General features: G+C 40.5%; 1 protein-coding gene across 1 annotated transcript in view; it reads right to left on the minus strand.

Annotated features, from left to right (window-relative positions):
• The window catches only part of ZFAND3 (zinc finger AN1-type containing 3), a 390,067-nt gene that overhangs the window by 277,880 nt on the left and 86,706 nt on the right, over positions 1-25,481 (minus strand). The window contains exon 2 of the mRNA XM_080665255.1: positions 5,892-5,932. Coding sequence (XP_080521381.1) covers positions 5,892-5,932 — 41 coding nt within the window. The remainder of the gene's footprint in view (positions 1-5,891; positions 5,933-25,481) is intronic.

A 25,481-nucleotide genomic window follows, 5' to 3' on the forward strand; every position in this document is an offset into this window, starting at 1 on the left:
AGAATTTGATGAGCTGAACTCTTTTCAACAAATATATATAACCAATATGTGTTATTCTTGGACTGTCAGCTTTAAAAAAAACCAAAGTCAACAGAATTACAAAGACAGATATACCCTATTTCATCCCCACCCGAGGGTATTTTTCCATTGATTTTTAGAGAGTGGAAGAGGAAAAGACAGAGAGAAATGATGTGAGAGAAATACATTGATTGATTACTTCCTGCACGCATCCCGACCAGGGCTCAGGCTGGGGAGGAGCCTGCAACCAAGGGACATGCCTTCGACCAGAATTGAACCCAGAACCCTTTGGTCCGCAGCTGATGTTCCATCACTGAGCCAAACCGGCTAGGGCAGACAGACATGCCCTATTTCAAATGCTTCATTTTAGAAAAATGGCGGCAGAGTAGAAGGATGCTGCACAGACATGTTTCCAGGAACAAGCTGGAATTACAACAGAAATGTGGAAAGGCTTCCTGAATAATCAACGGAAAACTCACAGGAAAGAACCCTGATACCCAAGGACCAAAGGTGGAGACCACACAGAGACTGGTAGGAGGGGTGGAGGCACAAAAGGACTAGCCAGGCACCCACAGATGGCAATCAAAGTCCTGGAGAGGTATCTCAGCTGTGAGGGGGTGCCACTGAGAACTCTGGGATCTAATCCCGAAGCTGGACTCCCCAGCAGAGAGCACCAAATCTGAGGATGGTACCCACATAACATCTGGCTGTGAAAAGCAGTGGGGTGCTGTCTGCCAGGGAGTGGCAGCTGAAAGTTTGGGCACCCTCTTGAAGGGCCAACGCACAAAAATTCCCATCTTGTGCTCTGGCAGACGGAGGGTGAAGTAGAGTGGAGCTGTGAGAGCAGAAGCTAGGAGTCTAGGAGTCGGGGATAGAGCTCAGAAGGCAAACACCCCAAGTTTCCTGGGCTGAGCCATTCCTTCATGCAGCAGAGGACATCTTTCCCACACAGACATCTGCCTTGCCTGGGGGAACGACAGTGGACACACCCTATTGGAAAACACCTTGCCCTGAGGCTACTGAAGAGATTAAAAGTAATAATTAGCCTCCAGGCAGAAGCAACTGCCCCAACCTGTTGAAAAAACTCACCACACCTGAGGATGATTGCCTGGGGGGGCAAGTCAAGTCAGAATCCTATTAGTCTGTAGATAGAGGCGGTCTCTGCAGGCTTTGAATCATTGCCTGATCCAATTAGTCAGAAACAGCCTTTAACACTGTCTTGCACTAGAGATTGGGAGGTGTAGAGGACCTACCCAATACAGTGGTCAGCAAACTGCAGCTCACGAGCCGCGGTTTGCTGCTCTGTTGACTAATGAGTTTGCCGACCACTGAGTAAGGCATTACCCTTACCCAGAAGTTTTGACCTCAGGTTAAAGACATTAGTACATTATTAAAATGTTTTTTAAGTGTTTTTCCCTAAGGCAGTGGTCTGCAAACTCATTAGTCAACAGAGCGGCAAACTGCGGCTCACAAGAGAATTTGATGAGCTGAACTCTTTTCAACAAATATATATAACCAATATGAGCCGCAGTTTGCCAACCACTGACCTAATACATAGTCACAAACCCAGAAAGACAACCAAAATGAGGAAACAAAGAAACAACCCCTAAATGAAAGAACTAGAGAATTCTCCAGAAGAGATAAATGAAGCAGAGATAAGAAATTTATCTGAAACAGAGTTCAGAGTAATGATTTTAAAAATGCTCAACAGTATAAAAAAAGATATTGTAACTACGAAAAAAGAATAGTCGGAGATAAAGAATGACATAACTAAATCAAGAACACATTGGAAGGAATACACAGCAGATTAGGAGAAGCTGGGGATCGAATCAGTGAATTAGAAGACAGTTAAAAATATCACTCAATTAGAGAAACAAAAAGAAAAAAACAATTAAAAAACAGGAGGACAGCTTAAGGGAGCTGCAAGACAAAGTGAAACGTAACAACATTAGAATAGTAGGTGTGCCAGAAGAGGCAGAAAGGGAGAAAGGAATAGAAAAGGTGTTTGAAGAAATAATGGTAGAAACTTCCCTAACCTGGTAAAAGAAAAAGTCACACACATTCAGGAGGCACAAAGAACACCAAACAAGAAGAACCCAAACAGACCCATGCCCAGACACATCATAATTAAAATGCCAGAAGTTAAAGACAAAGAGAGAATCTTAAAGGGAGCAAGAGGAAAAAAAAACAAAACAAAACAAAAAAACAAAAAACCTGTTACCTACAAAGGAGTTCCCGTAAGGCTGACACCTGATTTCTCATCAGAAACTCTACAGGTCAGAAGGGAATGGCATGAAGTACTCAAGGTAATGGAAAGCAAGGATCTGAGACCAAGATTTCTATATCCAGCGAGGCTATCATTCAAAATAGATGGTCAAATAAAGAGCTTCTCAGACAAAAAAGGGCTAAAGGAGTTCATCACCACCAAGCCAGCATTACAAGAAATGCTAAAGAGATTGCTCTAAGGGATTGCTGAGAAGAAGAAACAGAGAGAGAAACCTAGCCATACAGAATTAAAATAGCTATAAATACCTCTCAATAATAACTCTAAATGTAAATGGATTAAATGCTCCAATCAAAAGGTGTAGGGTAGCTGAATGGGATACAAAAACATGACCCAACTATATGCTATCTACAAGAGACCCACCTCAAAACAAAAGACACACACAGGATGAAAGTGAAGGGATGGGAAAAAAAATTCCATGCAAATGGAAAAGAAAAAAAAAAAAAAAAGCTGGAGTAGCAATATTCATATACACAAAATAGACTTTAAAATGAAGGCCATCACAAGAGACAACAAAGGTCACTACATAATACTAAAGGGATCAATTCAACAAGAGGATATAACCCTGGTAAATATTTATGCATCCAATATAGGTGCAGCTAAATATATTTTTTTTAAAACCTTCTAGAGGACTTTAACGGAGAGATTGACAACAGTACAGTCATAGTAGGGGACTTTAACACCCCTCTGACTTCCCTGGACAGATCTTCCAGACAAAAACTTAACAAGGAAACAGACTCTAAAGGACACACTGGATGGATTTAACAGACATTTATAGAACATTTCACCCCAACACAGCAGAATATACATTCTTCTCAAGTGCACATGGGTCATTCACAAAAGTAAGGAGTTTCCTCAAAAAATTAAAAATGGAACTCCCATTTGGCCCAATAATCCCACTTCTAGGAATATATCCCAAGAAATCAGAAACACCAATCAGAAAGGATATATGAACCCCTATGTTCATAGCAGCACAATTTACAATAGCTAAGATTTGGAAACAGCCTAAGCACCCATCAGCAGATGAGTGGATTAGAAAACTGTGGTACATCTACACAATGGAATACTATGCTGCTGTAAACAAGAAGCAACTCTTACTATTTGCAACAGCATGGATGGACCTGGAGAGCATCACGCTAAGCAAAATAAGCCAGTCGGAGAAAGATAAATACCACATGATCTCACGCATTTGTGGAATATAATGAACAACATGAATTGATGAACAAAAATAGAGCCAGAGGGAAAAAATATATACTGGAATATAACAGAAGTAATCCTGTTATTTGCAGATTTTTAATATTTCCTACAACTTTTGTGATATCATACTATGTTAGTACAGTTTTGGTAATATTATTATACTTAAAATCCTTTTATTCTTAAAATATTAATGTTTATTGCCTGTAATATTATTATATGTAAGATCATTTTTCTTGAATAATTGTAGTTTATTGCATGTAACATTATCATATTTAAAATAATTTTTCTTGAGAAAAAAAATGCTTCATCTTAAAAACAGAAGCTGCCTTTCTTCTGGGAAAAGGTGATTTGAAAAATCAAGGTATGAGAAACACACTGATTCCACTATCTTGCCCAAACCTCACCATGCTATAAAATAACTAATTGGAATGGGTATTTTAATACTATTTCCCTGATGGGTACCTCACAATGTCTAAAAGGAAACAACCTTAAAAATTTCAGATTCACTCTGTTCTTCTTACTGCAGATCCTCCTGCTATAAGAATTTGCAACCCTGTTATGGGAATAACCACAAAACGTTTTGTCTTATTGCTACTTCATTTTTACTATAAAGTTAAACTCTCATCGGTGAGGAAGCATCTCTTCATACCTATAATTGTAGATATGAAGAGTAAGAAAAGCAGAATACATTTGTTTAACATGGCAGAGATACCACTAAAAGTCAGATAAAAACCAAACTTACCAATATTTTTCCTTTTAAAGACCTAAAGTATTTGACAAATTCTAAACGTTTAACAGATACAAACTGCCAACTTTCCCAGCCCTCTCAACTCCTTCCCACTTAACGCCTAGTTTAGACATAAATGCAAACGTCTAAAGCTTATACTATGATTATTTCGGCGCTCAAACGGCATAATGAATAGAAGATAAAAATTGACAAAGATTCTCCCCTTTACCAAACTCTAGCTAGGATCCTCTTGAGCCCCTTTCTCAACTAGGCCTCAACCTTGGCCTATAAAAACTATAGACTCTTAACACAAATGATTTCATCTACTCCTCTCCCCCAACAGCAAAATATTTAAACAAACACTAATAGTTTCTAACAGCTCAAGGCCCCATCCCTAGGTTGACCATAGCCCCTCTTTAAGTGCCTACCTAGGGTTGCCAAAAGAATTTAAGGTTTGTTATAACCAACATCTGACTACAGCCCCCAGAACACCCTATCTTAGAGCACTTACTAAAAAGTGTTTACAATTGTGAATTATCCTTGACCCTTTGAGATGTGTATGTATCTCCTACAATTCTGAAGTTTTTGCTCAAGGACATGAAAGCCATTCCTTTAAAAGGTGGACATCAGGAAGGAGAGGGTCTCAGTCCCTCAATCTCTGTGGGATAGAATCCTAACTTACATGGTTGTCAGCTAAGAGACACCGCCCCACCTTATCATTTACACTGATCAACCCTTTGTAATTTGTCACTTCCCTGGCTCTATTGAGCCAAAATAGCAAACCCTGTCTAGTCCCTCACCTTTTAAAATGCCTCTGCACAAATCCAAGCTGAGTTCAGTTCACACAGGACCTTCTATTATAGCAGTAAATTACTGATTAAGAGCTGTCCTTACCACTTTAACTAGAGTCCAGCTTTGTTTATCTTTGACAAAAATAAATAAAGAAGGAACATTAAGTTAAACATATCTCAATTAAAAGATTAAAAGAAAAAACATATCTCAAGTAGTAAAGACTTAGTTGCTTTATATAAGATCATTTAGATATAAAGTTCTTTTTTAAAAAAAAAAAAAAAAAAAGGAAACATGAAGGCTTCAACTCCATGAAGGAATCATAAATTCAAGGAGTCAACCAATCAACATTTGGGGCTGGAAAGAACACCTGGTAAACATCAAACCCCAACCCTTCATGTTACAAATGATGAATCTAATGCCCAAAGAGATTAAGTGACTTACCCAAGGTGATTTAAATGAAGGACTGGATTAAAAAAGGCTAATTCAGTGTGATTGTCTCCAACATGAAATATTCTTTCTCTTGCATTCTCATTGGTAAAAGTAACATTCACCATTTATCATTCAAGATCAAACATGAACATATATTACCCTTAGTACAATGTGAGTTTTTACAATTCCACTATACACCACAACTGTACATTGAAGACTGTTTGTTTGATGCAAGTACACATAAGATTTCATTCGGGAAGGCTATTTCAATAGTCCTAGGAAAATATATAAAGCACCTTGTTGAAGAGAAATTGCTTTCACACACAAGCAAAGCAACAAATCCCCATGCATAAACCCAAAGGAGGGCCAAATGATGTAGATAGTCTTAAGAACAACCAAAAGAAGAAAAATAAAAGTAAATAAAAAATCCTTTTCTGCACTTACCAGCAAAGCATTTGGAACAGAGGTTCATAGTCTTGCTGGACCTAGGGCAAAAAAGAAAAAGAAAAGAAAAGAAAGAAGAGCTAAAAATTCAGTATCACTGGCCAGGCCAACTACACTAATAAATTAATAATAAGTCCCCAACCAGCCACACCACCCCCACAACAAAACACAATACTTTTTATTTGTAAGTTACCCAATGCACTATTTTTTGTGATTAGCAGCTATTTCTCCCACATAATTAACCACATTCCTGCTGTTCACACTGGAACATATATCACAAAGTTATCACTACAATGAAAACTTTATCTGTAAAGGGGTAAAACTTCCTCATTGTATACACATTCATTTATCTCTGCAGCATTACTTGAACTTTTATCTTGTCTTCTTTCCCCTCATTCCATTCCTATTTCAAGATCCTGTCACATTATGACCTTGCTGTTTAAAATTCTTTCTTCAGATGTTCCCAATAAAATTATTTTTCATTTCCTTTCCTCGTTAATAATAGCTACTAGTCATGGAAAAATAACTTGGGTGGGCACTTGACATGCATTATCTTAATCTTCCTAACATCCCTGAGATGGGAATTATCATATTGCTTTGCTTCTAAATGCATTTTTTTAAAATCACATTAACATTTGTACAACCAGGGAACATCATACAATTGGCTATAAGGAATGACTAATTTAATGAGAAAATGTTCCCACCACCTCCTACAAGGGGTCTTAAATTCAGAGGTCTTAGGAAATCAAGGCCATACAGTCGCATGCCCATGTGAAAGGTGAGCAGCTTGCCCAAGGTCACACAGTTGTAGAATTGCACAGGTATGTGACCTCGGTAATGAGCCAACTCCAAAGGCCATTCTGTGATCTTCTGTTCACAACACAGCACAGTATGTGGCATCACACAGCAGCCCAGGCACAACACGGTGGGCAATCAATAATAATTTGTTAAGTTATTCTCATTGCTATTTCCCTTCCTGATTCTTTCTCAAGTACTAGACTCATTCCTACAGCTTTCTTCCAAAAGACTCCTGGAATACTCTGTTGAATAATCTGACCTATTTACAGCCTCATTCCTCAGCAACTCCCTTCCACCATATGTTAGTCTTTGCCCAGAGCCGCTCCTCCACATGGAATAAACCAACTTCCTTCTGCCTCCTTAGTAAATTTTATAATTAATGAAAACCTTCCTCAGGAAGTATTCCCTGATGACTATGATTGTATGCCAATGTAATGGAACCAAAGACCTAATGGTTAGTAACTATCATAAGGTGACAAAATCGGGGGTGGGTAAATCTTGGGGCAAGAAGGGATGGTCATTATTTCTCCTTCCCAAAGGAGATGCTACGTTAACAGGTGGATCTTTCTTTAAGACTCTACTTAATATAAAGACAACAAAGGAAGTAAGGAAATTTAAGCATCAATAATTGCATACAAATGAAAAAATGGAAGATGTATTAATAGTGGAATCTAACAGTTTTTATATGCCTACTATGTGGTAAGCATGATACCAGATGCCTTCAACCCCATTTCACCGAACGAGAAAACAGAGGCTCCAAGAGGGTATATAACTTGCCAAAGGCTACAAAACACGTTAGTGGATGAACCTCGTCTGCTGAACTCTAAAGCCTGTGTTTTCACCACGTCATGCCTCCAATGCCTCCAATACAGAGGAGAGGGGTAATCTGGGAGAATGGTCCCACAACTAAAGATTTAATCTGTGGTAATTAGGTCAGCTCTCTTCATATGGTGAAAGCGCAATGCCTCCCCTCCAAAAACATATACCAGCAGGAGGACAGGCATTGTGCCAGTTCCATCTCATAGAAGATCTGAGGATAAAGAAATCCCTTTCTTACTAGAACTCCCCCCAGGGAAGCAGGCCTCTTCCAGATGTGGTTGCCATCTCTCATCCATGCAGTGCCATTAGAGCCAGAGGTAACTTATTTCTCACCTCTGCTGCTCCCCAGTGTCCAGCAGAAATCATGAAAAGTCTACAGAAAACAACTGAGGGCAGCTCAGCACCAATTGTGCTAGTTTTAACATCTGTGTAAGCTGGTAAGAAAAACTGGCAAATAGCATTTTTCTCTGCATCCCTTTATCTCTCTTCAGATACTTTATATATTTAAAATACCCACTATACCAATATATTACCTAAATGACATACATTCTACTTTCTGCTTAGGAATTTTTCAGCAATATGGTTATCAGATTACAAATCAAATTACACAGCTACTGATATTATTAATCAAAAAGATTTTGGCTATAGAAATAATGGCCACTGATAATGCCAACTTGGATCCTGCAGGTCAACACCAATGAACTAAAAAAAACAAACAAACAAAAAAAAACAGGCAGAGGCTTCTGAAAATTCTGCTCCTTTCTCATGTTCAACATGTAAAACTTGAAGCTAGCCATAGGCATACAACTACAGACTATCCATGAAAAAACAGTGTGATCAACGTGCAGTCTTGGGACAGACAACAGAGTTCTCTATGTGGCAGCAACCATGAAAGGTGAACAGGATTTTCTTATGTCCCCACTGCTGAAAAGAAATTGCTCTTACTAAGATCTCCAATGGCTACCATGTTTCTAAAACCAAGGTTTAGTTTAGTAGGTTGAATATTGACCACACAAAGACGTCAAATCCTAATCCCTGGAATTTACCTTATTTGGGAAAAAAGGTCTTTGCAGGTTAATTAAGGATTTTGAGTTTACCCTGTATTATCCAGGTGGGTCCTCAATGACATTACTAGTGTTTTTGTGATAGGGAATGGGGAGTTTGGAGAGACACACAGAAGAGGCACTCAGTGAAGATGGAGGTACAGACTGGAGAAATATGGTCACAAACCCAGGAATGCTGAGGTAGCTACCACTGGAAGAGGTAAAGAATAGATTCTTCCCTAACACTCCCCCACCCCTAGAGGGAAGTCAGTCCTGCCAGATTTTGGACTTGCAGCCTCTAGAACTTTAAGAGAATAAATTCCTGTTGCTTAAGCCATCAAATTTGTGGTAATTTGTTACGGCAACTTCAGCAGCATTCAACCAGATTCTTCTTGAAACTTTACTTCTGCCTTCTTGTCACTCAGATCCTGGATCAAATATGCCTCTACCCTCTAGTTTCCTCCCACCTAACTGCTCCTCATTAGCCACCTTTGCTGACTCCTCCTCCACCGTCAAGACTTTATCTGGAGGTCCAAGGACTCAGTCCTCATTATCTCTACTTCTTGCTTAGTGATCCCATGACTTTAAATAACATATATATTAAAGATTCACAAATGTTCACCCTCATCACCTTGCTCCAAACTTATATATATCTAACTGCCTATTCAATACCTCAAATTCAACATTTCAAACTAGAACTCTCAATATCCTCAAAATGTGCATGACTCATTTTGTCCACCTTTGTAAATGGCAATACCCTCTTCCCTGTCACTCAAGTCAAAATCCTAGAAACCAACTTTAATTCCCATCCTTCCAGCAGTCTCTCAGTCATACACAATACTCAACAAGATCCATTAGTTCTATTTCCAAACAGACCTCAATATCTACTTCTCTCTTTTGCCAATGCCTCTACTCTGGCCACCATTAACTTTCATTAGACCTGTGTAATGACTTTTTACTGGTCTCCGCATTACCATTTTTGACCTTGCACAATGATTTTACACACAGCAGTCAGAGTAATCTTTTATAAACAAGTTAAGATCATGCTATTTTCTTACTTAATGCCATTCAACAATTTCCTATCGCATTTAGTATAAAACTCAAACTTTCTACCAAAGCCTTGAAGTCTCCTGATGATCTGGCTCTCTCTATTTCCCCTCTTCATTTCTTATCATTTGCTCCTCTCAATATCACATTCCAACCACACTGGCCTTTTTTTCAGTTCTAAAATGTGTTGTAGAGTTCTTGCCAATGTTGTACCCTCTATCCTGAAATCAATGTATGACTGGCTCTATCTTGTCACTCAGGTCCTGATTCAAACCTCCTCAGTAGGCTTTACCTGACCACCCAATTTAAATCAGTCCCTCTTCCTGTTTTCTTTGCATCATTCTTTCGTATCTCACCACTCACCTGTCTGCTTGGTGAATATCTTTCACCACTAGAAGTGTCATTATATCTTTCATCACTAGAAGTTAAGTGTCATAAGTGCAAAGACTCTCTTGGCCACTTGATTCTTAATAGATATTTGTTAAATGAAGAAATGAATATTTGTTAAATGAAGAAATGAATCCTCTCTTTAAGGCATGAACTGCCCTAGCCAGATTGGCTCAGTGGATAGAGCATCAGCCCCGGACTCAAGAGTTCCGGGTTCAATTCCGGTCAAGGGCATGTACCTTGGTTTCGGGCACATCCCCAGTAGGGGGTGTGCAGGAGGCAACTGAATCAATGTTTCTCTCTCATCGATGTTTCTAACTTTCTATCCCTCTCCCTTCCTCTCTGTAAAAAATTAATAAAATATATTTTTTTTAAAAAAAGGCATGAACCATGAAAAATCTAAGTAGATTTGGAAAATGTATTTTGTAAAGGTCATTCAAACACCACCAAGAAAACAGAGCATGCCCTAACTGGTGTTGCTCAGTGGATAGAGCGTCGACCTACAGACTGAAGGGTCCCAAGTTCGATTCTGGTCAAGAGCATGTACCTCAGTTTCAGGCACATCCCCAGTAGGGGGTGTGCAGGAGGCAGTTGATCGATGTTTCTCTCTCATCGATGTTTCTAACTCTCTATCCCTCTCCCTTCCTCTCTGTAAAAAAAATCAATAAAGTATATTTAAAGAAAAAAAAAAAAGAAAACAGAGCATCCACAATTCCTATAGCTGTCAGCCTGTCATCTCTCAGGAGCTCTGTCACGCTGTATTAGCTACAACTGGTAGATAATGCCACCCTGTGTACCTGGCCATGATTTGTCATTCAGGAGATAACAGGTGGCAGGCACTTTTAGAAGTTTCTTTCCAATTAAATAAAGTTGGAAAAAAAACACCTTAAATTTTTTTCTTCTTTTAATAAATAATATTTAATATTTTCCGGGTTTAAATACATGCTCCTTTCATATAATATAAAAAAAGAATAGAAGCATTTAAGCAAAAACTAAAGATCATTAATAATCCTACCCCCAAATAAGAACTGTTAAATTCTGAAATAATTCTTCCCTTACGTATAGATATACAAATTTAAGAATTTATTATATTTAACAGTATTGGTAAAAATTGTGTGGGATGTTCATAGTGTGCATTTTATTATACTTTTAACAGACACATTTTTCACATATATGACATATTTGACAGAAGTGTATAAAATTTTCACTTTATATTTACACTTAATATTTCTCATGTCATTAAACATTCTTCAAAAACACGTTGCTCCATAATAGTTTATTATATAGGGTGGAGGCAAAAGTAGGTTTACAGTTGTTAGTATGGAAAATAATAAACTCTGTTTCGTATCAACTGTAAACCTACTTGCGCCCCACTCTGTATACAAATATTATAATTTATTTAGTCACACTCTTACTGTTGGATGTTTAATTTTTCCCCCAGATTTTTTGTATTATAAAAACTGCTTACTAAGCATCTGTGGATATAAATATTTGGTCATAAATATTTTATTAAGTTTCTGCCCAGCCAGTGTGGCACAGTGGTTGAGCATCACTAGTTGGATTCCAGGTCAGGGCACATGCCCAGGTTGCAGGCTCAATTCCTAGTAGGGGGTGTGGAGTAGGCAGCAGATCCATGTTTCTCTCTCATCGATGTTTTTCTCTCTCTATTCCTCCCTTTCCCTTCCTCTCTCTCTAAAACCAATAAAAACATTTTTTTAAAAAACTCATTCTGAGGAGAATTACCAGATGAAAAAGTATGATTCTGGTAAATATTGCCTAATTACGTCCCAGATAAATTTTACCAATTTATATTCTCATCAAAAGCATCTCAAAGTACTTTTTCAGTACACTCTCACCAACATGGGTATTATTACTTTCAAATTTTTGCTTGATGGGATAAATGGTTATCTTGCTTTAATTATATTTTCTTCTAAAATAAAATAAAAAATCTCATGTTGAAGGATATTACTCTTTTAATATATTTTTATTGATATCAGATAGGAAGGGAGAGGGAGAGATAGAAACATTATTGATGAGAGAGAATCATTGATCAGCTGCCTCCTGCATGTGTCCCGACCGGGAATCGAACCATAACTTCCTGGTTCATAGGTCAATGCTCAACCACTGAGCCAGCTGGTGGGGCAAAATATATTAATTTTTAAATAAAGAATAAATTAACCTTCCAGCTAATTCATCTTGGAAATTGAAATAACACTCCTAATTTCTGAAAATTCTAGAAACATTTTATTTATTTGTAGTATTTTTCTGACATCCATATACCACTCTCTCTCACCACCCAGGAAAACACATGCATGCCAGTCCCCCCAAAAAAAATTTTAATATAAATGTGGAAATAAAAAACACTGTCACAATATCAATGTTTCTCAACAACACTTTTTTTTAATCCAAGACAGAGGAAGAAACTGAGGCATACAAAATAATAAACAGCCAAAAGGACAAACGAAAGTACCAGTGCCTGATTATATCAAGCCCTTCCAGTCTTACATTCCCCAAATTTCTCTAGGTTACATAAACATAAAACTAAAAAAAAAAAAAAAAAAATCTATGGCCACAAAGGGATTTCCTTTTTTTTTTTTAATATATATTTCTTTATTGATTTCAGAGAGGAAGGGAGAGGAAGGAAGAGATAGAAACATCTATGATGAGAATCATCGATCAGCTGCCTTCTGCATGGTCCCTACTGGGGATCAAGCCTGCAACCCAGGCATGTGCCCTTGGCCAGAATCAAACCCGGTATCCTTCAGTCTGCAGGCTGACGCTCTATCCACTGAGCCAAACCGGCCAGGGTGGGATTTCCTTCTTAATGAAGAAAATCAATCAGTAAAAACTAGTCACATTTCCTAATTCAATCATTTTTAGTAATTCATAGAGAGGAAAGGATAGTGAAGAAAGAGAAGGAAAAGAATGGGAGAAAAAAGAAAAAACACACACCTCCTCCTCTATAAAATCATTCCAGTTGCCTTAGAGGTAAGACTAGACGATTAAAGACTAGTAACAATTTGTGTGTCAGGTCATACACTTAGAACCAGAAAGTCTAACTTCCTACAACAGCTAGGAAGCAGCAAACAGCTCTACTAAATCAGTCTTTCCTCACCCCAAGCAAAAAGAAAAGGGCCAGTTCAAACAGATGACATCCTAGCTGACAATGACAAAGGAGGCTTTCAACAGTGCATCCAGGCTGTCTGAGCTGTTATACATCACTCTAAATCAGGGGTGGGCAAACTTTTTGACTCGGGGGCCACAATGGGTTCTTAAACTGGACTGGAGGGCCGGAACAAAAGCATGGATGGAGTGTTTGTGTGAACTAATATAAATTCAAAGTAAAGGAGCGGAGGGGAGAGCAAGAGAACCCTCCGCTCTTTTGGCTCCGCGGGCCGGATAGAACAGCCGAATGGGCCCGCGAGCCGTAGTTTGCCCACGGCTGCTCTAAATCATTCAGATGATGTCTGCAAAGTTTTCTTTTTAAGGCAGCCGTGGGCAAACTACGGCCCGCAGGCCGGATCCGGCCCGTTCGGCTGTTCTATCCGGCCAGCGGAGCCGAAAGAGCGGAGGGTTCTCTTGCTCTCCCCTCCGCTCCTTTACTTTGAATTTATATTAGTTCACACAAACACTCCATCCATGCTTTTGTTCCGGCCCTCCAGTCCAGTTTAAGAACCCATTGTGGCCCTCGAGTCAAAAAGTTTGCCCACCCCTGTTTTAAGGAAATATTACCAAAGAAAAAGATGGAGTGGTTAGTAACCGAGATTAGTTTCTACAATGGAACAATATTGATCATGCTACTTTAAAAACTAATTTCAATGTAACATTCTAAATGCCAACTGGGGTATTGTAATGAGCAGTGTCTTAATATTTTATACACAAATTCAAAGACAGTGAGGACATAATATATGCCTCTTGTTTTATGTGTTTTAAATCCTTACACTTGCTCTGGTTGGTGGGACTCAGTGGATAGAGCGTTGGCTCATGCACTGAAGGGTTTCAGGTTTGATTCCTGGTCAAGGGTACGTACCTGGGTTGCAGGTTCGATCCCTGACCCAGGCCAGGGAGTATGCAGGAGGCCACCAATCAATATGTCTTCTCTCACATTGATGTTTCTCTCCCTCTCTCTGTCCCTCCCTCTCTCCCTTCCAGCCTCTCTTAAAAAAAAAAAAAAAAAATCAATGGAAAAAATATCCTCGGGTGAAGATTAACAAAACAAAAAAAAAATCCCTGCACTAAAAAGGATATATAGATATAAAACAATAGTTACCACCTGTAGCCCGTAAACATTACTAAAAAAAAAAAAAAGGCTTAATCCAGCACTAATCATTAAAATAAGATGAGGCATGGCCATTGATAAACTAGTAAAAAAAATACAAGTCAACTAAATAAAAGTATCAAATAATTTTCCCACACAAGAGAAACTTGATGACACTATAAACTCTAACAACACAATGTATATACAGCGGCTGCAGCTGTCTGACCATATATGCCCCAAAATTATTCTTCAAAAATAAGTTATTACTTTACAATTAAATCATTACTTTTCAGGTAAGCACCAATAATTTTATACTAAACTAGAGGCCCGGTGCACGAAATTTGTGCACTGGGGACGGGGGGCGGTGTCCCTCAGCCCAGCCTGCACCCTCTCCAATCTGGGACCCCTTGAGGCATGTCCGACTGCCCATTTAGGCCTGATCCCGGTAGGACATCCGGACATTCGACATCCCTCTCACAATCCAAGACTGCTGGCTCCCAACTGCTCACCTGCCTGCCTTCCTAATTGCCCCTAACCGCTTCTGCCTGCCAGCCTGATCACCCCCTAACCACTCCCCTGCCAGCCTGATTCATGCCTAACAGCTCCCCTGCCAGCCTGTTTGCCCCTAATTGCCCTCCTCTGCAGGCCTGGTCACCCCTAACTGCCCTCCCCTGCAGGCCTGGTCACCCCTAACTGCCCTCCCCTGCAGGCCTAGTCCCCCCAACTGCCCTTCCCTGCAGCCCCAGTGGCCCCCAACTGCCCTCCCTTGCAGGCCTGGTCCCTCCCAACTCCCCTCCCCTGCTGGCCTGATCACCCACAACTGCCCTCCCTTGCAGACCTGGTCCCTCCCAACTGTCCTCCACTGCTGACCATCTTGTGGCAGCCATCTTGTATCCACATGGGGGCAGCCATCTTGTGTATTGGAGTGATGGTCAATTTGCATATTATTCTTTTATTAGATAAGATAGAGGCCTGAAGCATGGGTGTGGGCCAACTGGTTTGCCCTGAAGGGTGTCCCGGATCAGGGTGGGGGTTCCCTTGGGGTGTGGGGTGGCCTGGGCGAGGGGCCTGTGGTGGTTTGCAGGCCAGCCACGCCCCCTGGTGACCCAAGTGGAGGCCCTGGTATCTGGGATTTATTTATCTTCTATAATTGAAACTTTGTAGCCTTGAGCGGAGCCAAGCCTCCTGCTTGCTCCCTGGCTGCATACATTTTTGTTGGGATTTATTTATCTTCTATAATTGAAACTTTGTAGCCTTAAGCGGAGGCCAAGGCAGGCCAGGGCAGGTGGAAAGCTTGGCTTCCTCCATTGCCAGGGAAACCCAAGCCTCCTGTTTTCTCCGTGGCCACAGCCATCTTGGTTGGGTTAATTTGCATAATTGCTCCTGATTGGATGGTGGGCGTGGTTTGTGGGTGTAGCGGAGGTATGGTCAATTTGCATATTACTCTTTTGTTAGATAGGAGAATACCAAGGGAGAGAGGCAGGGAGGGAGAAAGGGAGGGAAGGAAAGAGAAAGAGGGAAGAGGAGAGAGGAGGAGAAAGAGAAGGGAAAAAGGGATAACAAGGGAGAAAATGGGGAGAAGGGAAGACAGAAAGCCGGCCTTCCCAAAAATCAGAAAGTAAAAAAATTCAGGTGTGCAGTAATGTCCAGGAGAATGACAAAAATGGGGGATTTCAAAAGAGGAAGACCTTGTCTGTGAAATCAAACTCCCAGGTGCATCTATCCAATCAGAATCTGTGAAAGGGGAGAGACAGTGAAGTTCTTATCACTGGGCAAAAACACTGAAGTGTGTAAGGATGTCAGACAACACTAGTGTTGGATGCTTTATCAAGGTTTTTACACTAAGCAAGTTTTTAAAGTGAGTAAAATATAGTTTTAAATGCACATTTCAGACATTTCTGAAGTGTGATCTCATGATTACAATAGTACCTGCCATTGCAAAAGGCCTTTATTTAAAGACTAGAGGCCCAGTACACGAAATTCATGCACGGGGGGAGGGGGGGTGTCCCTCAGCCCAGCCTGCACCCTCTCCAATCTGGGACCATCCCTGTCACAATCCAGGACCACTAGCTCCCAACCGCTCACCTGCCTCTGCCTGATTGCCCCTAACTGCTTCTGCCTGCCAGCCTGATCACCCCCTAACCACTCCACTGCCATCCTGATCGACGCCTAACTGCTCCCCGGCCAGCCCGATTGCCCCTAACTGTCCTCCCCTGCCGACCTGGTCACCCCTAACTGCCCTCCCCTGCTGACCTGGTCCCCCCAACTGCCCTCCCCTGCAGGCCTGGTCCCCCTCTTACTGCCCTCCCCTGCAGACCTGGTCCCCCACAACTGCTCTCCTCTGCATGCCTGCCCCCCCCCCGACTGCCCTCCCCTGCAGTCCTGGCCCCCCAACTGCCCTCCCCTGCAGGCCTGGTGCCCCTCTTACTGCCCTCCCCTGCAGGCCTGGTCCCCCCCAACTGCTCTCCTCTGCACGCCTACCCCCCCCCCCGACTGCCCTCCCCTGCAGGCCTGGGTCCCCCGCAACTGCCCTCCTCTGCTGGCCTGGTCACCCCTAACTGCCCACAACTGCCCTCCCCTGCAGGCCAACTTGTGGCGGCCATCTTGTGTGTTGGAGTGATGGTCAATTTGCATATTACTCTTTTATTAGATAGGATAATTTAGAAAGCAATGCAATAAAAGCCTTGGAATGTTAGGAACATCACAAATTAACTTTAAAATGATGGTAATTCCCCTAATGTTACATGAATAGATTCTGTGGCTCTGAATAAAATTTCCAGTGAGTGCAACATTCACAGATTTTTAAAGTACTCTATCTCAAACAACTTATAAGGAAATATATAACTAAATAACTGTAAATATGAACATGTGGAGAGTTCGAATAAATCTGTTTCATGTGCAATTAGTATTTTAATTAGACATTTAACTATTTCATCTATACACCTAAAAGTTTCTCTATTCAAGTGGATCAAAACATTTCTTTTTTCTTATTGAGAAAAGGGAGGATTGCCTTATATCTGGATCTCTTCATTTGCAAATATATATGATATTTTAAGAAATTCAAATTCTATATTGCTGTAAAACTAATGCTCAGGAAAATTTACTTTTTTAGTAGAGAAAATGGCAGAAAAAAAAAAAGACTAAGTTTAGTGCTGCCCAGTTACCTGAAGAAATTGTATACAAGTTGACTATTAAATTTATCACTTAACCTATTTCCACCCACTTTACAAAAAATGTTTTAGAATTCTACATCAATGGAGGACACTTTCTGGAGTGAAAAAAATGTTCTATGTCTGGGTGCTGATTACAGAGATGTATATATTCATTATGCATTTTATTAAATATAAATTATAGTTCCATAAAGAAAATAAATTTTTATAATTCCCTACTACACCGGGCACTACTGCTGGTAGTGCCTTCATGCTGCTATGAAAACAATTACACAAAACACTTTCCAACCATTTGTAATGGGAGCAAATATTTGAAAATAAAACTGAGAACAAAAAATTGGCCCTTAATAGTGGTTAGATCACCAGCATTCACACCAAAGGGTCGCAGGTTCGATTCCTGGTCAAGGGCACATACCTGGGTTGCAGCTTCCATGCAAGGCCCTGGTCTGGGCACATGCAGGAAGCAACCAATCCATGTGTTTCTGTTTCTCCCAGCCCCCCCACCCAACCCCAATCTCTTCCACTCTCTAAAAAATCAATAGAAAAATATGCTCAGGTGAGGATTAAAAAAATTTTTTTTCAGAGAGATAACAATAATGCCCTATTTTTCTTCTGGCTAACCATGCTGCTTCCACAAATGGGTGGGGGATGAGGGAATACTACATTTATGGAGGTTTTTTTCTGAATAATGGTCAACATAATTAAATAGCTATGAAATTTCTATAATGGGTTAATGATTATACTATTTTCCATAATCTTTGCAGCCATCATTACATAAAAAAACTATTGAAGAATTATATAAACATTTGTCCTACCTAAGTGGCAAATACTTCTGCTTCATCCTGGTGAAGTGCACATTTATCCATTCTTATTATGAAGAAAATTTAGGTTTGCAAGCAAAGGCATTCACTTATCCATATTTATGGAAAATTAAATCAAATGCAGGATAATTTTAACGGAAGACAAAAAGTAAATTTAAAGCATTATTATTAGATCTTTCTTTGTCAGAAGATGAGACATAAACCTTGGAAATGGTTAAGAGTCACAAGTGTTTAAACAAGATTAAACAGGCTCGCAAGGGTAAAATAGCTCTATAGCTGAAAAAGAAAAGCTTAGGGTACTTCCAGCAGCTAGAAAATACCCAAGTAAAAAGACATCAGCAAAATGCAACATTTAATTCATGTCGTTCAGGTAAGATGCAACAGAACATTTACGAATAATGAAGAGGAGACAACAAAATCTAGCAAACAGATAAACACAAGAAAAATTCAAGTGCTCAGGCAATGTCACTGACCTAACAAATGTCTTTTATACTTCAACTAGAGGCCCAGTGCACGAAATGGGTAGGGTCCCTAGGCCTGGCCAGCCGCCACCTGTCACTTCTCTCGGCAAGGCGACTGGCAGGACAATCAGGGGGCCCCGACTGGCACTTGCCTTGGGCAGCCTGGCGCCCCCGCCACCGGTCGCCTCCCTCTGTGGGGTGACCAACGGGGCGATCTGAGGGCCCCCGCTCACACCCGCCTTTGCTGGCCTGGTGCCTGCGGGCTGGGGACAGCTCCTGCATTGAGCATCTGCCCCCTGGTGGTCAGTATGCATCATAACAACCGGTCGTTCCACCGTTGGGTTGATTTGCATATTAGGCTTTTATTATATAGGATAGCACCTTTCACTTGTTTGAATTATAGATGTTTTATATATTTAACAACTACCTACTACTAGGATATTCTCAAGGGGAGAGGTAAAAGGATCAGGATCACACCTGCTTTGAATCTAGATGAAAAATGGTTGAAAGGTGTTAGCAGAAGAGAAACTGCTCTCCTTATTTCCAGTCCAATGCTCATTGAAAAGGAAATAAGTTCAAAGTTCAAAATTTCCATTTCCTGACTATTTTATCATTCACAAAATACAAGGTTGACTAAAGTCTGCAAAAGAAAATTCTCCACATAATCAACCTGAGTAGTTATAAATCCCCAACAGAAAAAGACAAAAGAGTAAGAAGGAAACTCAAGAGTACTTTTTTTGTCTCTGCTTCACTAAGACTTAAGCAGGGGTCCTCAAACTTTTTAAACAGGGGGCCAGTTCACTGTCCCTCAGACCGTTGGAGGGCCGGACTATAGTTTAAAAAAAAACCAACTATGAACAAATTCCTATGCGCACTGCGGGCCCAGGACGAGTCGGCTGCTAAGCAGGACAGGCAGCGGCACCCAGTGGGCCGGATAAATGTCCTCGGCGGGCCACATGTGGCCCACGGGCCGTAGTTTGAGGACCCCTGACTTAAAGTATCCCTGTTCTATAATCACCAGATTCCAATGCTTCCCTTTGTATCAGATTTCATTGCCTCCCAATCCTCAAAATCATGAATTTCTAATGTCTTACTTTATAACCTTCCTACTGCTATAATGCCTTTATAATCTTGTCATTAGTGTAACAACACAGGTTGTTCTACAGGGGTAGTGACTTGGGAGGAAAGGGCCTGGCTTGAAAATGTGACCTCATGTTAGGGCTTTCTCACCCAATAAAATAAAATAAGTTACTTAGATCAGTGACCTCTGACAGTCTATGAATCTAGAATCACGCAAAAATAGAGTAATATATAATCTAATAAGAGTACTAAACTTTCCTTGTTATTTCTAAGCTAGATATCTACTAAGAACTTCTCATGGGGACTATTTCCTAATATTTTTCAGTTTTCTCACTCTGGTACATTTTTTCTGAGATCTTCATTGAAGCTTACATTGTGATGGTCTAATACAGTGGTCGGCAAACCGTGGCTCACGAGCCACATGCGGCTCCTTTGGCCTCTTGAGTGTTCTAACACCATTTCTTCAAAATAGACTCGCCCTGGCCGAAAACCGACTTCTACGCATGGGCCACGAAGTTTCAATCGCACTGTATGTGCGTGCCTGCACGTGGTATGTTGTGGAAGAGCCACACTCAAGGAGCCAAAGAGCCGCATGTGGCTCGCGAGCCGCGGTTTGCCGACCACTGGTCTAATATAAATGGTGAAGAAATGGCCCGGTGATTTCTTTAAGTGCCATTCCAGTTATATGACTTCCTATGGATGGTTTTAAATGCAAAGGCACTGCTAACTCTTATTTAACTGGTTTTCTTATCACTTTGTGATTCGATGCATTACCACTGGTATAAACTCAATCCTATTCCCATACTGAATTTCCATAGCTATTTATTTTCCTTAAGAAAATTATCTGCTAAATGCCACCATGTATGTATATTCACCAACTTTTCTAACCTACCAGATATTCTCAATTTTAATCCAGGTGTCTAAGCCCCTATTCCATCAAACTTGATGTCATTCACAAACACAATGAGCACATTCTGTGCCACCATGTAAGAATCTGGTGGAAATATTAAAAAGCTCAGGACCCATATGACGAAATTCAACTTGTAGTAGATGACCACCTTGTCCTCCCCAATGCTGAAGACTGGTGCTGAGCCTTGCCTACTTGTTCTAAGAAGAGCTTGATAATCACGGGCCCATCTACCTTCTTGGCCATATAACTTGGCACCTCTCACAAACATATGCCACCTAAACCATCACAACAAAAACAAGATGAAAGGCTGTGATCAGTCATCCCACTGCCATACCGCAACACCCATTTTTCCTGAGAGGTACAAGCCCTTTCCAGCAGCAAAAGCTTGCGAAAGGCAAATGTCCCGCCCTGCATTTCAATGCCTGCTGAAGAGAGCAGCAGGGGCCAAGCCTATGGTTTGAACAGTCTCAGGGGATGTCAGTGACTGGCTTTGATATGTGGCCATCCCCCACACACACACTGTCCTGGGAACCTGACTAGTGCTTCCTCCTCACAGGAGAACTGATAGAAACTCCCTCCTTCCAGTAGACCCCACGAGACTGCATAGGAGAGGCTCCGCCCTGGAAAGATCCGGTAAATATTCCGGACAGACTCAGATGACTGGCTTTGGGATGAGGAAAACACACTCGCGATCTTCCCTAAAATCTGAACAGCACCTTCCCCCTCACAGAAGATCCACAGGTCTCATGCTTCCAATTCTGCCAAAAGCCCTTTCAGAGACAGCCTTTTCACTTACTAAGTCTAACAGCTGGCTGACAAGCAGAGATGGGTGAGGTGAACAGAAGCAGAGCCCAAGGAGCCTTGGATGTTTGCTGACCCATCCGGGGACCCTGTGCTGCTAACAAGTTGGTCCTAGAACACAGCTTGGACCCTCTGGTGCGCAGTCAAGCCCTGTGAAGGCAGCCACAAACTGTGCATCGCTGGAAGCTTCAAAGAGGTTGTTGACAGCCAAATATGGACAGCTTCTGACAGTAGCTAGCACCAAAGTATCTCCTGATAGACCCAGAAAGAGCAGACGAAACAGTCAGCCTCAGTCAACATAAGAGCAGAATCCACAGGGAGCTTCCAGGAGGCATTAAACTCTGCCCAAGCACTACTTCACTTTTTTTCTTTTACTGCATTTTTTCTTTTTTATTGCTTTATTATTTTTGTCTATTTTTGCTTTCATATATCTTATTTTTCTCTTTTCTTACTCTACTGTTTTTCTTTTCTTGTTCTTTCTCCTTTTTCTTCTTTGTCTTTTTTCCTTTTCAGAATTTTCCTTCCTCTATTCTTTTATACATTTTTCCTGTTACTATATTTTATCCTTACTTTTTTCTTTTCTAAGCCTAAAACAGCAACCAGAGAGGATATATGTTATCCCTATGTTCATAGTAGCATTACCTGTATTTACAATAGGTAAGATCTGGAAACAGCCCAAGTGCCCTTCACATGAGTGGATAAAAGAGCTGTGATACGTTTAAATAATGGAATACTATGAGGCTATAAAAAAAAAAGGAGGAGCTCTTATCCTCAGTGACAGCATGGATGGACCTGTAATTTATTATAAGTAAAATAAGCCACTTAGAGAAAGACAAATATCACATGATCACACTTATATGTGGAATCTGATAAACAAAATAAACTAACGAACAAAGCACGTCCAGAGGCATGGATGTATAGAACAGAATGACACATCTCAGAGGGGAGGGGAGTAGAGGGAATGGGAAAAGATTAACTGAAGAACAGATATGCATATATGTATAACCCATGGACACAGAAAACAGTGCAGGCAATCCTGGGGTGGGGTGGAGTCGGGTGGGGTGTGGGCTGGGTCGAGTGGGGTGAATAGAGGGTAATTGGTGAACCATCTGTAATACTATCAGGTATCATAATAACTTCAAAGTGTCATCCTATATGATAAAAGGCTAATATGCAAATCGATCGAACGGCAGAATGACCGGTCTCTATGACGTGCACTGACCACCAGGGGGCAGACGCTCAATGCAGGAGCTGCCTCCTGGTGGTCAATATGAGAGCACCACTCAGCCAGAAGCCCTGAGCCAGGCTCACGGCTGGCAAGCGCAGCAGCCGTGGTGGGAGTCTCTCCCACCTCTGTGGCAGCGCTAAGGATATCTGACTGATGGCTTAGGCCCACTCCCCCCAGGGCTCCCGGACTGCGAGAGGGCGCAGGCTGGGCTGAGGGAATCCCCCCCCAAGTGCACAAATTTCGTGCACTGGGCCTCTAGTTGTACAAATAACTTACTAAATACAAAAAGCCATACCTTTAAAATGTAGCAGTCAACACTTCTACCAAATTTAGCTACACAATTAAGGAGACAACCTGACATTATGTTCATCCTAATGCAATGTACATTTATGTTTAAAATAAAGTATCTAAAGTGTTTTTATTATTACATGCTTAGTCACTGGTGTATAAAAAAGTACACAACCTCACCTATTAATAAGTATCCTTATCAAAAATGGTTAACTTAAATCATGAGAAAGCAATGAGACAAATCTAAAATGTAGAACTGGCTTGTATTCTTCTAAGCCTCACAGACATAAAAACAGTAAGTTGTTCTAGAACTTTTAATCTTGAAGATTAAAAGACACTAAGAGAAATAACAACCAAATGCAGTCTATAAATCATTTTTATAACTTGGATTAAAAAAAAAAAGGATGGGGGGTAAAAAAAGCTCTACAAGTTATTTTTGAAACAACTAGGGAAAGTTTAATATGCATTTAAAATAGCAGACATAAAATTTGTTAAATTTTTTTAGTCTGATAATGATATTATGGTTATATACAAGAGTATATATCCTTGTTCTTAGGAGATTCATGCTGAAATACCTAAAAGATAAAACCATTGCCCTAGCCAGTTTGTCTCAGTGGATGGAACGTCGGCCTGCGAACCAAAGGGTCCCGGGTTTGATTCCCGTCAAGGGCACGTACCTCAGTTGCAGGCTCCTCCCCAGCCCAGGCACTGGTCAGGTGGCAACCAATCGATGTGTTTCTCTCATATCGATATTTCTCTCTCTCTCCCACCCTCTCCAAAAATCAATGGAAAAAATATTATCGGGTGTGGATTAAAAAAAGATAAAACTTCCCTGATATCTGTAAATGGTTCTGAAAAAGCTGTATTTATAGAGAGATGTAAAGCAGGGGTATCAAATGTTAATAATCAGTGAATCTAGTGAACAGTGCATGGACATTCATTATTCTACCTATCTCAGCCTGACAATGGTGAAATTTTTCAAAATAAAAAGTTGAGGGAGGATGTCCACACAAAGATTTGTACAACAATATGCATTCTTCATAATACCCAAAAGCTAGAAACAATCCTAATGCTCATCAACAAATAAATAAATAAAATGTTGTATTACCAATAGAATGGGCTTACTATTCAGCAATAAAAAGGAACACACTACGGATACACGCCACAACATGGATGAACCTCCAAAACATTCATCTCAATGAAAGAAACTAGTCTTCTTTCTATATCCTGATTCCATTTATGTGAAATATCAAGAAAGGCAAATCTATAGAAACAGAAAGCAGGTAAGTGTTGCCTTGAGGTGGGCACAGAAATTTACAACCAATACTCCTGAAGGAACTTTTCAGGGTGATGAAAATGTTCTAAAACTAGATTATGATAACAGTGATACACTATAAATGCACCAAAAATCTCAAACTGTACAATTACAATGGGTGAATTTTATAATATGTAAATTATACCTCAATAAAGTTATTTAACAATAAAGTTGGGAAAGGAACAGTCTATGTTCTGAAAAAAAAAAATAATGTAAAAGAATGATAATTTGGAAAGAAATAAACTTGGTTATTTGGTAGTGTAGCTTGGAAGCAGGGAGTAAGACATCAGGTTAAGCTATGTAGTAAAGGGAGTTACATTTCTACAAAAAATAGATAAAAAGAAAACATTCAATAAAATGTTACTTAGAAAGTAAAGAACTATAAGCCTTTTCTGTTATAGTCTCATCCTATATAATAAAAGGCTAATATGCAAATTGTCCCCTCGACCGCGAGTTCTACCGGAGTTTGACCAGGGGGCAGTTCCAGCCGGCCAAACGCCCACTGCACCTCCCCCTGGCCAGCCCCACCCCCAATTGGCTTCCCCTACCCCAATCAGGGGCCGGACCGGCCGGCCAACCTCCTGCGTCCCCTCCCCACAGCTAGCCTGGCCTAATCAGCTCCGACTGGGAAGGGCCAGCAGGGCCCCCACCCATGCATGAATTCGTGCACCGGGCCTCTATTATTTTAAAATTCCCAAACAAGGCCTCCCAAGGAAAATACATAAATTAATTTTATGATCAAAACACTGCCTTCAACAACAAGATGACAATCCAACTGAAAAGTGGGCAAAGGATTTGAATAGACATTTGTCTTAAGAAGATATACAAATAGCCAATAAGTACACTGGAACATTGAAAAGATGCCCAATGTCATCACTTGTCAGCAACATGCAAATCAAAATCATAATAAGCTACACTTCACACTTAATAAACTTGGTTATCTTTTTTTTTTTTTTACGTGTTGGCCACGATGTGGAGAAATTGTAACCCTCATAAATTGCTTGATGGTATGTAAGATGGTATGGCAGCCATGAAAAAGTTTAACTGTTCCCCAATAATTTAAATATAGAATTACCATATGAACCAGAAATTGTACTCATAGGTATTTACCCAAAACAACTGAAAACAAGTTTTCAAACAAAAACTTGTTCCATGCATATTTGT

The sequence above is a fragment of the Plecotus auritus genome (assembly GCF_963455305.1).
Source record: "Plecotus auritus genome assembly, chromosome: 4".
In the NCBI taxonomy this organism is placed as follows: Eukaryota; Metazoa; Chordata; class Mammalia; order Chiroptera; family Vespertilionidae; genus Plecotus; species Plecotus auritus.